Source organism: Podarcis bocagei (genome assembly GCF_964188305.1).
Source record: "Podarcis bocagei genome assembly, chromosome: Z".
Taxonomy (NCBI): domain Eukaryota; kingdom Metazoa; phylum Chordata; class Lepidosauria; order Squamata; family Lacertidae; genus Podarcis; species Podarcis bocagei.
In genome coordinates, this window is record NC_138140.1 from 39,173,672 (window position 1) to 39,187,893 (window position 14,222).

General features: G+C 40.3%; 1 protein-coding gene across 2 annotated transcripts in view; it reads right to left on the reverse strand.

The window, feature by feature from the left end:
* PCDH11X (protocadherin 11 X-linked) overlaps positions 1 to 14,222 on the reverse strand; it is a 745,920-nt gene that overhangs the window by 157,503 nt on the left and 574,195 nt on the right. For both annotated transcript variants that reach the window (XM_081179390.1, XM_081179391.1), the window contains one exon: positions 11,362 to 11,560. In XM_081179390.1, the coding sequence (XP_081035516.1) occupies positions 11,362 to 11,560 (199 nt within the window). The remainder of the gene's footprint in view (positions 1 to 11,361; positions 11,561 to 14,222) is intronic.

Sequence of the window (14,222 nt, forward strand, 5' to 3'; positions counted from 1 at the left end):
TTCTGAGAAGACAACTTGCTCCATTAAGTAGTTGACAAATTTTCAAGACTTCTGTTCCACTTCTTACAGCTGTACTGTAGAAGTCATTTACTTTATAGTAATCAGTCTGAGCTTAGCTGATTAAGCTTTTCCAGTGCTTTACCGACAGGGCAATCTGTAAGGAACATTAACACCAGTTTTTATCCCTGGAGACCAATCAACTTGCAACAGGATTGGTCAAGTACATTTTGGGTTTGTGTGACTCAAACCTCATTCCGTTCCATTTGAACGTGCAATGCTCCATCCTTTATACATCCCCTCAAGTATTTTCTAAGTTGTCCCCTTGGCTTGCAAGACCTGGAGCAGAAGCTCTTGGGTGCCTTTGTTTTATGGAGCAGAATAAAATAGGTGTGACAATTGAGTAGGGGTATCTGGACCCCTGGAGTTGCCCATCTGCCCGGGCTAGCATGGCCAATGATGGGAAGTGCATTCCCCAAACACCTAGGTGGCTGCCTCTGCAAAAAGTGGATGGTTAAGAGCAACCACTCCATTTTAATTGTGGTGTCTTTCCAAGAAATCACACAAGAGATACTTAAGGAATGGATTTGAGGTGCCCAATTGCCTCAGAGACAATGCCTAGCTTTCTTCCTCCCATCACAGCTCAGTTTCTGCCAAGGAAATCCTCCCCACTCGCAGCAGAGTAATCCCCCCCCCCGCATTAGTTAAGCCTATCTGCTGCTCTGAGCCAAGGAAGAGGGGGTCTGAAAGGAGAGGGGGCTTCTGAAAGGAGAGTCTCAATGGGAGGACCTCCCACTTGGATGTCTTTCCTCCCATTCATTGTCCTCATGAGTGTCACCAGGGAGGAAATGACAATAATACTATGACTGCCTTTCTTTCACAGTGGAACTCAAATTGGTGTACAGGGGCGTTCCTAGGCATTATCCCACACAGTCACTTACCATACTTAGACCTGCCAAGCTTTCACAAGCTACCTGTGGCCTTCACCCCATGCTGTGGAATTCCCCTTTCTCCCTGTAACAGAAATCAGCTCTCTGAAGACTAAGGAACATTAGGTTACATCTACATAATTTCAAGCCTCCCACAGTTCTGAAAGAGCATTTTGCCCCATGGTAATTTGTATTGGACAAGATTAAATTGCATAGCCACTCTGAGATCGTGCTACTAGTCTCACGGGTCCTTGGGAAATAATAGCTGATGCCCTGGGGGTGGTGGAGAAAGAAAATAAGGAAGAAATTGTTATTAGCTTCAGAGGAAGAAGTATTTATCGTGCGGCACTACGGGAAATCTATAACAAGCGGAGGTTGACCCTTATATATCATGCTAAAAGAAAAGAAGCAGACAACTATTTTTTCCCCACTTCCTCCCTATATGAAGCTATTTCTTTGTCATCACCTTTATTATTGTGAAGATCCATTTTTCTCCCTCTTACGTCTAGAACTTAAAGGATGTGTGGAATGGGGACAGACTTCTCTTTCAAAGAAGGGAATGTTTTTCATGGCCTTGGGTTTTCAAGAATGTCTGATTGCAAGCAGACATTGAAGGAAAGCCCAGGGCTGGGCCAATACTTTCTGCTGCCAGAGGCAAAGGACAAGACGGGACCTCCCAGATTCTATGAAGAGAATCCAACAGGTCTGGCAACAACCCAGCAACCCACCCACCCCCCATTTTAAAAGGGCATAGGATGTCAATCAAATCAACCAAAGGCCTAGTTAAAAAGAAATGTTTTTGCCTGGAACCTAAAGGTCTATAACAAAGAAACTAGCTGAACTTCCCTGAGGAGACCATTCCACAGATAGGGAACCACTGCAGAGAAGGCCCATTCTCCTGTCACCCTCTGGACCTTTCAAGGAGGCACATGAAGAAGGGCCTCAAAAGAAGATCTCAGGGTCCAGGTAGGTTCATATGGAAAGAGGCAGTCATTGAAGTATTGTTGTCCTGAGTCATTTAAGGCTTTATAGGTCAAAAGCAGCACTTTGAATTGGGCCCGGAAACAAATTGGTAACTGGTGCAGTGGGAACAGGATCGGTCTAATATGCCGTCTTGCTCCAGTGACCAACCTGGCCACTGAATTCTGCATTAGCTGAATGAAATAAGCTTTATGGAAAAAGTCACCTATTCACAAAACCATGAGGAATATTTGAGCTGAAATTATTAATACTAGCTTGTAGTGGCCCACTTTTGAATCATGATTCCATGATTCCAAGATACAACCCAATACCCTGGGTTGTATCAATGCCACAGGTTCTCACAGTGCATAAATGCAGCGAATTTTGTACCATACTTTAATCATTCAGTTGCCCAGCTCAGGCGTTTCCTCTCACGAGGTTCCATTTTGCATGTGGTGGGGAAACAAAACACACTCACCGCTCCTTCCCACTGCATCATGTTCTTGATTGCTCATCCCTACATGAGGGACTTCATGTCTGAAGTGGAGAGCTGCTTTTTACTTAGGTTCCCATATGATATAGAAACCTATGTTAAGGGACTAGGGGCAGATAAGTTTGTCAATTTCTGTTTCTCCTCCTTTCTCGTTTTTCCAGTTCTGAGTTCAGTTCCAAATATTACCCCTATTTTTATGATGATTTTTTTTTAACTATGAAAATTTGCCATTATTTTAGTGATAATTTCTCCCAATACAATTTCTTTTTGTATGCAGTTTTGGCTGCTATACACATTTTTTTTTATTGGATTTTGCTGCATCAGGTCAGTAGCCAATCTAGTCCAGTTCTCACAGTGGACTGATTAGAATCACATGAGTGAGAATGCCTGAGTAGATCTGGATCTCTATAGGATCAGGTCACCAGATAGTACAAGGATATAATATTTTCTTCTCCTTTGTAAAGCACATCCAAGCCTCTGCTGTCATCTGATGAATACATCTGATAATTTATGGTGGAGTAAGGGTCAGAGAGCATCAAAAATTGAACTCAAGCAGAATACAGCTTGCACTTGAATACACAATGCCAGCAGCCAAAGGGTGAGCTTTCCATTAATCGCATTGCCAATGACTTCAGCCCTGACCCATCCTGTAAATGTGGAAAGTAAATAAGCTTGTTGTGTGTGTTTCTTCCAAGGTCTCTGAAGAATAAATCTCAATCAAATGTGTTTGATTGAGGAGGTGCATTTATAGGTGGCTAATTTGTATTATTATTCATCCACTTGCAATGCCCAAGATTTTGAAAGTGATGTGTGTTGCTAACACTCATGCCCATTTATTCCTGAAAGGATCTCACAGTAACTTCCTTTGCATCTTCCATTCACAGTTATTTTGTGTGAAATGGCTAATTGGTCAAAAAAATCCGTCTGGTGCAAAGTATTCAAAAACTGAATATTTTGATATGATGCATAACATAATTAGTTGGCTTCAAGTAAGGATAGGGAGAGATTAGATTGTGTTGACATGCTAATGAAAAAATGCATACTTTTTATTTATTGGACCAATATACAAACCAACACAGAGATATCCTTTGAAATTTGCACTTCTCCAAATGTTGCAGGCAAGTCAGTTCTCCACATGCAGAGAGACAAGGAGGGGTAGCTGCCCCCCAATCAATAACAATCAATAAAAATACATAGCAAACTGAGGTTCTGCCCCTCCCCTAACAAAAGCCTTGCCCCCCCAAGAAATCTTGGCTACGCCTATGGTTCTCCGGTTAACCAGTTTGCACAAAAATGCACTTACTAGGTAAAGTGTGCATACAGTGCATAATATTTCGTGGCAAGACACCATGACTAGCAGTTCCCTAATAATACAACCATCTGTCATATTATTAACCAGGTTAATCTGGTCTTTGATTCAGTCACTTTAGGTGTTTAGGTACAGGAAGGGAACAGTTACCCTACATGTGCCCATTCAACCACTTTGATTGGTGGAATTGGCAATAGCCACATAATACTCATTCTGCAGCTGGAAGAACTCAACCATTTTGTGTGGCAGCACCTGCACTTTGGAACTCCCTGATATTGAGATCAAGCAGGTGCCTTCACTGTATTCTTTCCATTGCTTGCTAAAAAACATTCCTGTCTTGACAAGCTTAGGAAGTTGAGGTAATATGAATCTGTATTATTATTTTAACTTTTATGTGTTTTAAAGTAGGGTTGTGGACTTTCCTCGATTTCCTTGTTTTATTTTTCTGTAAACTACTTTGAGGTTTGGTTTTGTTTTACAATCAAGCAGTGCATAAATTTTATGAAACAAAATAAAAATAAATAAATTATGTTTCAGCCAGGTGATCCCTGTCTGGGTTATGAGCTGGCCATGATGCTTAATTTCTTGGCTCTGGGGGTGGAATAGGCCCTGCTTTTGAGGGTAAACTGCTTCATCATCCTGAAGCTATGGGGTCTCGGGGGGTGGTAGAGTAGCATAGGCCTTCCTACTCACTTTCTTAGTGTGGCCTGGGAATGGGAGTCAGGCTGAACAGCCATGTTGCCACTTCCAGTGTAGTGTAGTGGTTAAGAGTGGTAGTCTCGTAATCTGGTGAACCGGGTTCGCGTCTCCGCTCCTCCACATGCAGCTGCTGGGTGACCTTGGGCCAGTCACACTTCTTTGAAGTCTCTCAGCCTCACTCACCTCACAGAGTGTTTGTTGTGGGGGAGGAAGGGAAAGGAGAATGTTAGCCGCTTTAAGACTCCTTCGGGTAGTGATAAACCGGAATATCAAATCCAAACTCTTCTCTTCTTCTTCTTCCTGAAGGCAGGGCTTAGCAGCTGCAGTTTCTTTCAGGTTGAGGTTTCTTCCTACATCAATAGTGTTTTCCTTCTGCAGGGGATTTTATGGGTTTAATCTTGAACAAAGAGGCCCTACCTCAGTCCAGCCTGTGCGTCTATTTCTTTATTCTGATCAGCAGATACAAATAAGAAGATGAGAATAAGAAGATGTGTCGTCAGATGAAGACTATTGGACCGAGAGAGTGAAGAGACACAGGTAGAAATCCACACCCAGAAATGAAGTTCACTGGGTGACCTGAACATCCCAGCCTAATCTACACCTGTGATTATAAAATGTGGGGAAAGCTGGAGAACCACGAGTGTTGCCATGAGCTTCTTGGAACCCAACTCAGTTCTGCTACTTGATGGCATCAGGCCAATTCAGGCCCAATTGCTATGCCAGCTCTGATGCTCTGTAATGATCTGGTGCTGCCTAACCAGGGTTGAATTGTCTTGTTAGGATGCCCAGTGAGAAACTTAGGAACAGATTTTTTAAATTATAATTTTAATCTTGTTTGAGGAACCTCTGGCCCTGCAGATGTTGCTGACCTGCAACTTCCATTAACCCTGATCATTGATCATGCTTGCTGGGGATGATGGAAATTGTAGTTTGACAACATCTTGAGGAGCAAAGGTTTTTCCTGTCCTTTTTTTTTTTTTTTGAGAATGGGATGGAAATGCCATTGATGAGGGGCAGAGGGAAATATGAGGAGAGAGGCTACGCCCTTGGTTGCCATTTGTCCTGTATTATGGAAAGGGAATAAAATAAACCAGTTTTTAAAGTCCCTATTTCATTATTGCCAAAGGATAAGAAGAAAAAAGAGGTTAAGATAGTCTGAAAATGTGATGGGGGAAGAGTGAGAGGAAATAGAGAAGGCCATAAAAAAGGATTGCCTCATTGCCTCATAAATAGTAGAAATATAAATGTCATGTGAACTTTATTTTACAGCATGGGCTGCCTACTAAAAAAAAATAGAAGCAAATGAAGATCTTGTGAGGAGAAGGGCTACCTATTCTGTGTCACTGAAGATAGTCATTCATGCTCAGTGGCATTCCAGTCCTTCTGACATCAGCTTTCTATTGGCCAAGCACACCAGGTTCCATGTGTTTGTCATTTTCAAACAGAATTGACAAGATAAGGGATTGCTACACTCAGATCAGACTGTTCTCTCTGTCTCTGATAAATCCTCAGTCTAATCCATACTGGGTTTAAGATCCTCAAGATAAACTCATCCTCAAAACTGCAAACGTAAATGGAACTCTGTCAACAGCTTCAAGTTCATACATTAAAGAATGACTTCTTTCTCTCTGGGTTGCTATCCATTTTGACTTTTGGGTTATTGCTAGTATAGGGCCCCATTGCTTGCTTTGAAATCACATGCACACCAATTTGGACTCCCTTTATACAGCTGGTGTCCAGCACTTTTCACATCAGTAACAGCAGTGGGGAAAATGAAAGAAATCTGCTTTGTTTCTCCTTTGTATCCTGCTACAGCTGATGGACCTGTCTATTCCAGCCCTTGTCACTTCCACATACAGTATTCTGACCTGTAATTCCATTCCAGTTCCATGCTAATCTGCATTTTTGAAATCCATTCAAAATATTATTTACACGTGCATTATGAAAATAGGGATATGGTGTAAGTATAGGGGTGCAAGCAGCCAAGAGCTGCATCACAACATCCAGAGAAGCATGAAATCCAGTAAATAGCTGGATCAAATTCCTCAAGCATCCCTGGAAACACAGAGCTTTTGATGTCTAAGCTATTGTGGGCTGAGCTTTTCAGCAAAGTGGTGGCTGTCAATCCCACACCGACACCTTCCCTAAAATAGCAGGGAAAACAAAAAAAAAACCATACATTGCAGGCTTTGCTCTGCAGTTTTGCACTAAAAACAATGACAAAGAGAAGTCTTGGAAAAGGGTGCATATTGTATTGTTACTATTGCTACTAGGTTAGGAGAAGTGGGGTCTACTAACAACTCGTGACACACTTTACAAAGTTCCCAGTATTATTTGGGGGATGCCATGCAGTGAAAGTTGCAACATAGTGATTTAAATGTATAGTGCAGATATGTCCTTAATATGTGATATGTGAACTGAACAAAGTTCTCCTCCATTCCTACTGAAAACGGTGTCATAGAAATTTGAAATGGAGAGGTCTGCCAGTAGTGATGATGGTTAAATGGAACCACCATGGGCAGGGTCAATGTGCCATTGAATGCCAGTTGCTGAATGGATCAGTGTGGAAGGGTTTCTCAAAGGCATCTGGGTGGCCCCTGTAGAAGCAGGACACTGGAGTTTGGACAGATTCAGCACAATGCTTTTTATGTCCTTTGAAAGATAAGCAAAGGAATGCAAACTGAGGGAGCTGGCAGACCTATGACTGTAAGCCCCGTTCGGGCCTAATAAGCACAGGACGCCTTTGCCTGGCGACACCCATAGATTGCAGCAAAATACTGGGCAAGGTTTTGCCCAGTATCTTCCACCTATGAGGGAAAAGCCTATATAAGGCTGCTTTTTTCTGGATCTCATAGCCTTTTTGCTTTAAGAGCTTCCCGTCCGCCTGCCCACCCTCAGGTTAGAGCCTTCACTGAGCAATTTTGGGTCATTGGTTGACATGGCTGTAAAGGATTTCCCCCCCTATCAACCTGATTGGCACTTGGTTGGGGGTTTCCTCCGCCTTCCCCTCAGTGAAATTATAGCTTTCCTTTGTTAGGCGGAAGAACACAGTTTGCATGAGGGTGGAAATAGCACTTGATAGGGTCAGCATAGTATAGGGGGCTCCCCATAAGGGGCCTGAGGGGAGCATTGACCACAGCAACCCCAAGCATGTCTTCGGTATCTGCCTGGTGTGAATCTGCACCCTGGTCTCCCAGTGAGACCTTGCTTGCTTGGCTTGCACCACGGCAAAGTTCCACACTGGCTGTCTCCCATCATGCAGGTTTGTAGGCCAAACATAGGATGCTGCATCAAACAGTGAAATTTAATTTAGTGCCAGTCTTCATTTGTGAAGTTTTGTGAACATCAAAGAACTGTTTCTTGAATCTTCCCCTATGATATGAAAGTTTGGCACATCTAAAATATTTGCTGCTTTGATTTTCACCTATGGCTGTTATGGCCACTACTACCAAACCAAATTTGATGCTATCAAGATATAATCATACATTATTAAGAGTGTACAAAAGGACTGACTCATTTAAAATGAGAATGTTCAACCTACTCTAGGTTTTTTGATCTTCCCCAGTTTCCTCACCTTTTAATTCAAACATGCAACTAATGACTACCCAAGAAGTGATGTATGGGAATGGTCTCAGCGGGTCATCAAAAAAAGGGTTGACTTTTCTCAAAGCCTTATTCTAAAGTGTTCAGCTATTACATTCTCCCACCTATGTGCAGGCTAATTAGATTAAAGGTAGAAGATCAATCATGCAGTACTGTCTTGCTAAGATTAATTACTCTGCCCCTCTGCAAATTAATTATTAGCATACCACTTTGAAGATGGGAAAAATCAGTAGAGTTATGGAAGAACCCACAAGTGGACATCAACATGGGTGCATATGCACACACACAACACACACACAATATATATATTTCTATAACCCAGTGACAGAGTCTACATCTTGGTTAAAATATACTGTTTCTTGAGCATTAAAAGATGTAGAACTTCAGTGTCATTTTTTCCCCAAAAAGTTGAGTACTTTGAGTACATTATTATTATCCTTAAAATCGTAAACATTTGATGCAGCTTTATTTCTCCATCTGAACTTAAAAGGGGCAAGAACATATATCTTTATTGGTGAGCTATGGCTCATTTTTTGTTTATTTTATGGCTATGTTATGGTTTTGTACACACAGTTTTATTATTCTATACTGAAAAATGCTAATTAAAAATTAGATAGATAGATAGATAGATAGATAGATGATAGAGAATTATCCCTGGCACACACACTTTTTCAAGTCTGAGCCACCATTTTATATTGCATACTTTGTCATTTTCGTTTTCATATCAAAGTCTTTTTTGACAAGGGATAAGATTTCGTTTATCTGGTTGACAGAAATCACAAACTCTACTAAATTGTTAATCCCATTGCTCTGCTCCAATCATTATTTGGACAGAACTATGAAAAGCAGTGATTTTGAAATCACAGTTTAGGGAAGCTAACAAGCCTTAAGAACAAGGAAGCCCAGAAGTCTCTGAATTCTCCACAAAGGGCAAATTTAGGTAAACTGCCAGACCAAATGATTAAAAGCTCAAGGAGTTTTCCTTTATAAACACTGTGTAAACTCCCCAAATGCCATATGACTGACATAAGCCCCATCTACAACCTGGCCAGAGTAATTTAATCTATGATAACATTCCAAAACTGGCTACAAACCCTATACCTTGGAACTTCATGTCTATTGACACCAACTACACTCCTGCTTGGTAGAAGTTTAAGACTCCTTCCTGGTAGAAGCACATGTAAAACACATTTCTTTTTAGTATATTGTTGAATTTAATGATATTTCGAATCATTAAATGCTTGTTTTTAACAGCATTTTATTGACAGCTTTTGTGTTTTATTTTTTTATAAACTGTTTGAAGGTTTTATTATAATCAAACAGCAAAGAAATTTTGTTCAATAAAATAAATGAAAGAACTCCGTACAGAATGCATACAGAACTAACACTTGTCCAAGTCTCTTTTTTAAAAAAAGTAAAAGTTAAATGTCTGATAACTCACATGAACTCTTTTTTTCTATGTACTGCACTTTTAAAGTTCAGTTAATTCTTTCTCATTCATTCACACCAACACCCTAGAAAGTTAGCTGTGTTATTCTTCTAGTTGCTAGTTAAATTTAACTTGCTGGATATAGTCCAATTTTGCCAGCTGTCAGTGCAAATTAGGAGTGGCTACAGTTTGATGATTTGCATGTATACAGTCTCAGGTTCAATTATCCACATTCAAGTTCAGTTCACTCAAGCATTCAGTTGAAAAAAAGTATATCTGCCACAAAACAGCTCTATGATTCTAGTTCTTGTTTCTATGGAAAACATTTCATATATCATACTCATCTGATGAGGGTGTATTGTGAACATCCTGAACATTTTTTTGTGTGAGAGTAGAATCACTAAAGAGCTACATCACAGTAAAGAATCCCAGACATGGTTGAAAACTACCAACATCAGAGGACACAACATCAATTGCATACGTCAAAGCACAGCTATTGAAGTCGAAATCACATTAGTTGGGATATACATCTCCACACTGCAGAACACTAATTATTCTTGGTATTGGATTTCAACTTGAGCTGTCAGATAATTAGTCATCTAAGAAAAATAGGTGAGTCCAACCTCCTTGCAAACTTCTCACATCCGAAGACACATCTATCACCACATCAACCCTGAGGTAGTGATGTGTGCCACTACTTATCAAAGTATATATCATTAGGATCAAACTGACATTGCAGCTGTTTCAAATGGGACAAATACCCCTCCCTAAGTTGGGGGGAAGAATCAGAAAAGGCATCCCAAATGGCAACAACTGATCCAATCTCGGTTTAAGCTGAGAACACAGTTCTTTTCTGGATTGACCATTATGTTTTAAGTAAATGTGAGGGGGTTACAAGATATCTCAGTTACCATCCAACCTGTGCACTTTTCTGAAGTGGTACTCCTGTACTCATGGAGACTTCCTGCATACTTTAGAACTTGTTGTAAAACATGAGCACTGGAGGCTTCCCTCCAATGTGTGGCTAGAACTAACATGTTTGTTGCTGCTGTCTCTTCTCATGAGTTTTTCCTCCCTTAATGATTGATTGATTGATTGATGATTGATTGATTGATTGATTATTTATCTGCAGATTTATAAAACGTTTCCCAACCAAAAGGTACCAAAGCAGCATGCAATTAAAAAAAAATCAAATATAAAAGATAACAGGCCCAAAACCAAAGAAATAAAACCAATTCTATAACTGTAGAGTTATTATTCCATAATAGTCCATGAACATTAAAAATAAAAATAAAACTACAAACTTACAATTTGCTTTGCTGGGTCAATGCCAGCCTGGATATATCTCTCTGAAATTATACAACAACCTAAAAAAACCCCCCGTAAATAGTAGCATGCCCTTTAAGAAGCAAACAGCAAGTGTGATTTAATTTCATTATTAATTTCTGCCTCAGCTGCATTTTTCATCTTTTTGCAAACTCTTTATAGGCCCTTCAATTGCCCAGTCATATGAAAAGCCTGTCTTTGTATTTTACCCAAACAATGAAACATACACTGAAATTAAAAAAGAAGCACTCAAAGACAGCTACTGCTCCGCGTTTACTATTCTCTAAGGCACTTATTAGCTTAGACCCCACAGCTCTTCTGGTCCTGATTTCTACCCTGCTTTTCCACATAGAGCCTTCCTCCAAGAGCTGGGTTGCTGCATCCTAAATACCGCCAGTTTGGTCTGTATGGGTTCGTCATCTGAATCTCAAAATGCAGCTCAGAAAATATTACTACAAGGCCCTTCAGCCATGGACAAAATGATGACCTTTGTCCTTTCAGGTGCAACAAAACAAATACTATTTGAATCAGAATAAATTGTCACTATACACTGGATGCTCATTTTGGACCCATGAATTCCCTAGAGTGGCAAATGCCCATGATGCAACAGACTTACTGGACTCTGGATCTGAATTGCCATCTCCCTCTGTCCGACTGTTGGGTGATGTCTGCTCATAGTACTCCTCTTGCGGGAAACCAAGTGGCAGAGGATGTGCTGTGCTAGCGGTGCTGCTGGGCTCATGGTCTCCTAGCCCACTGTCACTGCAGCTTTCCTGAGAACCATCCGGCAGGTGAAATGTGACTCGGCGCTGCGACTGCAGAAGAGAGAAGAAAACCATATTGTTCCAGCAGGGTTCCCAGGTTGTTGTTGACTATAACCAACTGATGAAATGTGTCTTCCCCGGTACCTATCAGGATGAACAAATCTGCCAATTTTGTTTTCTCCCCATTTCTCTTCCTACCCCCCAGTTCTCCACATTTCTACATCAGTTTTTTGGGAAGTTATTTATATATATTTAAACAGTCCTCATGGAAATTCATCAGCATTTATCCTAATGTACACACACGTGTGTACACAATTTTTCCTAATATGCATACCTTGCAGAGCAATTTTCCGTAATACAACACATTTCACATGTTATTTTTATTATTATATTCACATTACATTTTATTCATACTTTACCCTAGCATATTCATTTTTGTATACATTACATGGCTAAAGAACTGCATTGTCCATAAGGCAATACAGCTCTCAGGCTGAAAAGAAAGGTGCTACACCCCTGTCAAAGATGATACTATAAAAAACAACTGTATTTTATAAGAAAGAGTAAAATACACTTTAATATATTCACTCTGACACTCTCATGTACTGGTTGTGTGTACTATTCTGATACACTCTCTAACATCTATATTTCATATTTTTCATAGAGAAAGAAAAAAGATATTTGGAAGAGATAGAACAGAATATCGGGAAGTACCAATGCTTCCATCCATCCATCAATCTAACCAACCAACCAACTTTACTCCTTATATTTATGTTCTTTAGGGTGCAGGAAATCGCACATTACTTTGAACGTGACATTCAGAACAATACAAAGGATGTAAACATCCCCTTTTTAAAAATAAACCAACTGAAGGCTTTTGCGCTCACAAGATAATGCACATCAAATTACAGTCAGATTATTTTTAAACATCTAACATAAAACTGATATTTAAGATCTTAGGGAGTTCAGAAGCTTAGAGATGAGTAAGAATGACAGTACTTAATGTCTGTTTCTCCCAACAACCTACAAATGATTTTTTTTCCCTTTTAACTTTTCTTTATTCTACCACATTTCTTCCCGGCTATCAATATTTAATAACAACGAGTGATTTATCTTAAACAAACAAAGCACCCTACTCTCCAATTAAGAATATCTTTTTAATTGATAAGTAGTAGTCTCATTTGACTGTTACTGTTCCCGTGTTGCTCTAGTCCAGGGGTCAGCAACCTTTTTCAGATGTGGGTGGGTCCACCTTCCCTCAGACCATGTGGTGGGCTGGACTATATTTTGGAAAAAAATATGAACAAATTCCAATGCCCCACAAATAACCCAGAGATGCATTTTAAATAAAAGCATACATTCTGCTCATGGAAAAACACCAGGCAGGCCCCGCAAATAAGCCAGAGATACATTTTAAATAAAAGGACACATTCTACTCATGTAGAGTAGGCCGGATTGAGAAGGCGATTGGGCCGCATCCGGCCCACGGGCCTTAGGCTGCCTACCCCTGCTCTAATCCTTATGAAAACTTACCAGCATTTTAGGGCAAATTTCTCTTTATATACACATTTTTGTATGCAATTTTGCCTGATATACTCATTTTTGCAAATAGTTCCCCCCAATATAAGGCATATACAGTATGCATGCCATTTTCACAGATAGATACATTTTATGCTCACTTTCCCTTAATATGCACAGTTTGGGGCACATCATTTGGTTGGAGAACTGCACCCTAAAATTTAGAGAAATGTAAATGGCAAAGGATGGCTATGTTTTGGTTTGCATATTGTTGCAGAAAGTGCAAGTTATGCACTCAGTAACATTAAAACTGAATCAAAATTATCCATTATTCCTAAACCCTACTCCCCACTCCCATGTTGTGCCTGAAAAGAGCTTGCGTTTTCAACCAATTTCTCCATCTGAAAAATTATCTAAATGCCAAAGTGCTACAATGGAAGTATGGTATAGGTAACAAGAAACTCTAAAATTCTGTCACCTTTCCTAAAGGGTGAAATGTTCTATGACATATTTCATACTGTTATAATTTGTTTCCTGCAATAAAGGGAAATTATTTTTGCTCCCAAGGTTGCCGAAAGTGTAAATGCAATTCTTCTAAGGAATGTCAGGTGTCAAATAAGGTCATGCCATCAACCAGGGACATTTCCTGAGCAGTCATATTGAAGCAAAGAATTTTTTGAAGAGCAGAGGTTCTTGAAAAATGTCACTGGACAGGGCTCTGGTAGATCAGGGATGGGGACACTGTGAAATTCCCCATGTTTTTGGTCTACAACTCCAGTCCCATCTAGCATGGCCAGTGCTAAGGGTGGTCGGAGCTGGAATCTAACACCATCTGGATGGTCACATGCTTCTCATCCCTTTGCTAGATTATGTCCTAGATTATGGGGTGTTGCTTGGGGTGAGGTAGCTGTTAGAAATGAGAGAGAGACCTTCACTGAAAACATCTCCACCCAAATTATTCACTCACAAACGCTCAAACAAATATTGGCCGAAATCTCTATCTACCCAAATTCTAGTCGATGTCCCTGTAGTAAAACCATCACACCATGCCTATATTTATTTTAAAACTCAGAATATGCATTGCCCAACACATATTGTCATGCATTCTGTTCAGTAGGCAATATCCCTGGCAGTGGCGTAGCGTGGGTTGTCAGCACCCGGGGCAAGGCAAGTAATTTGCGCCCCCTAACCCGTG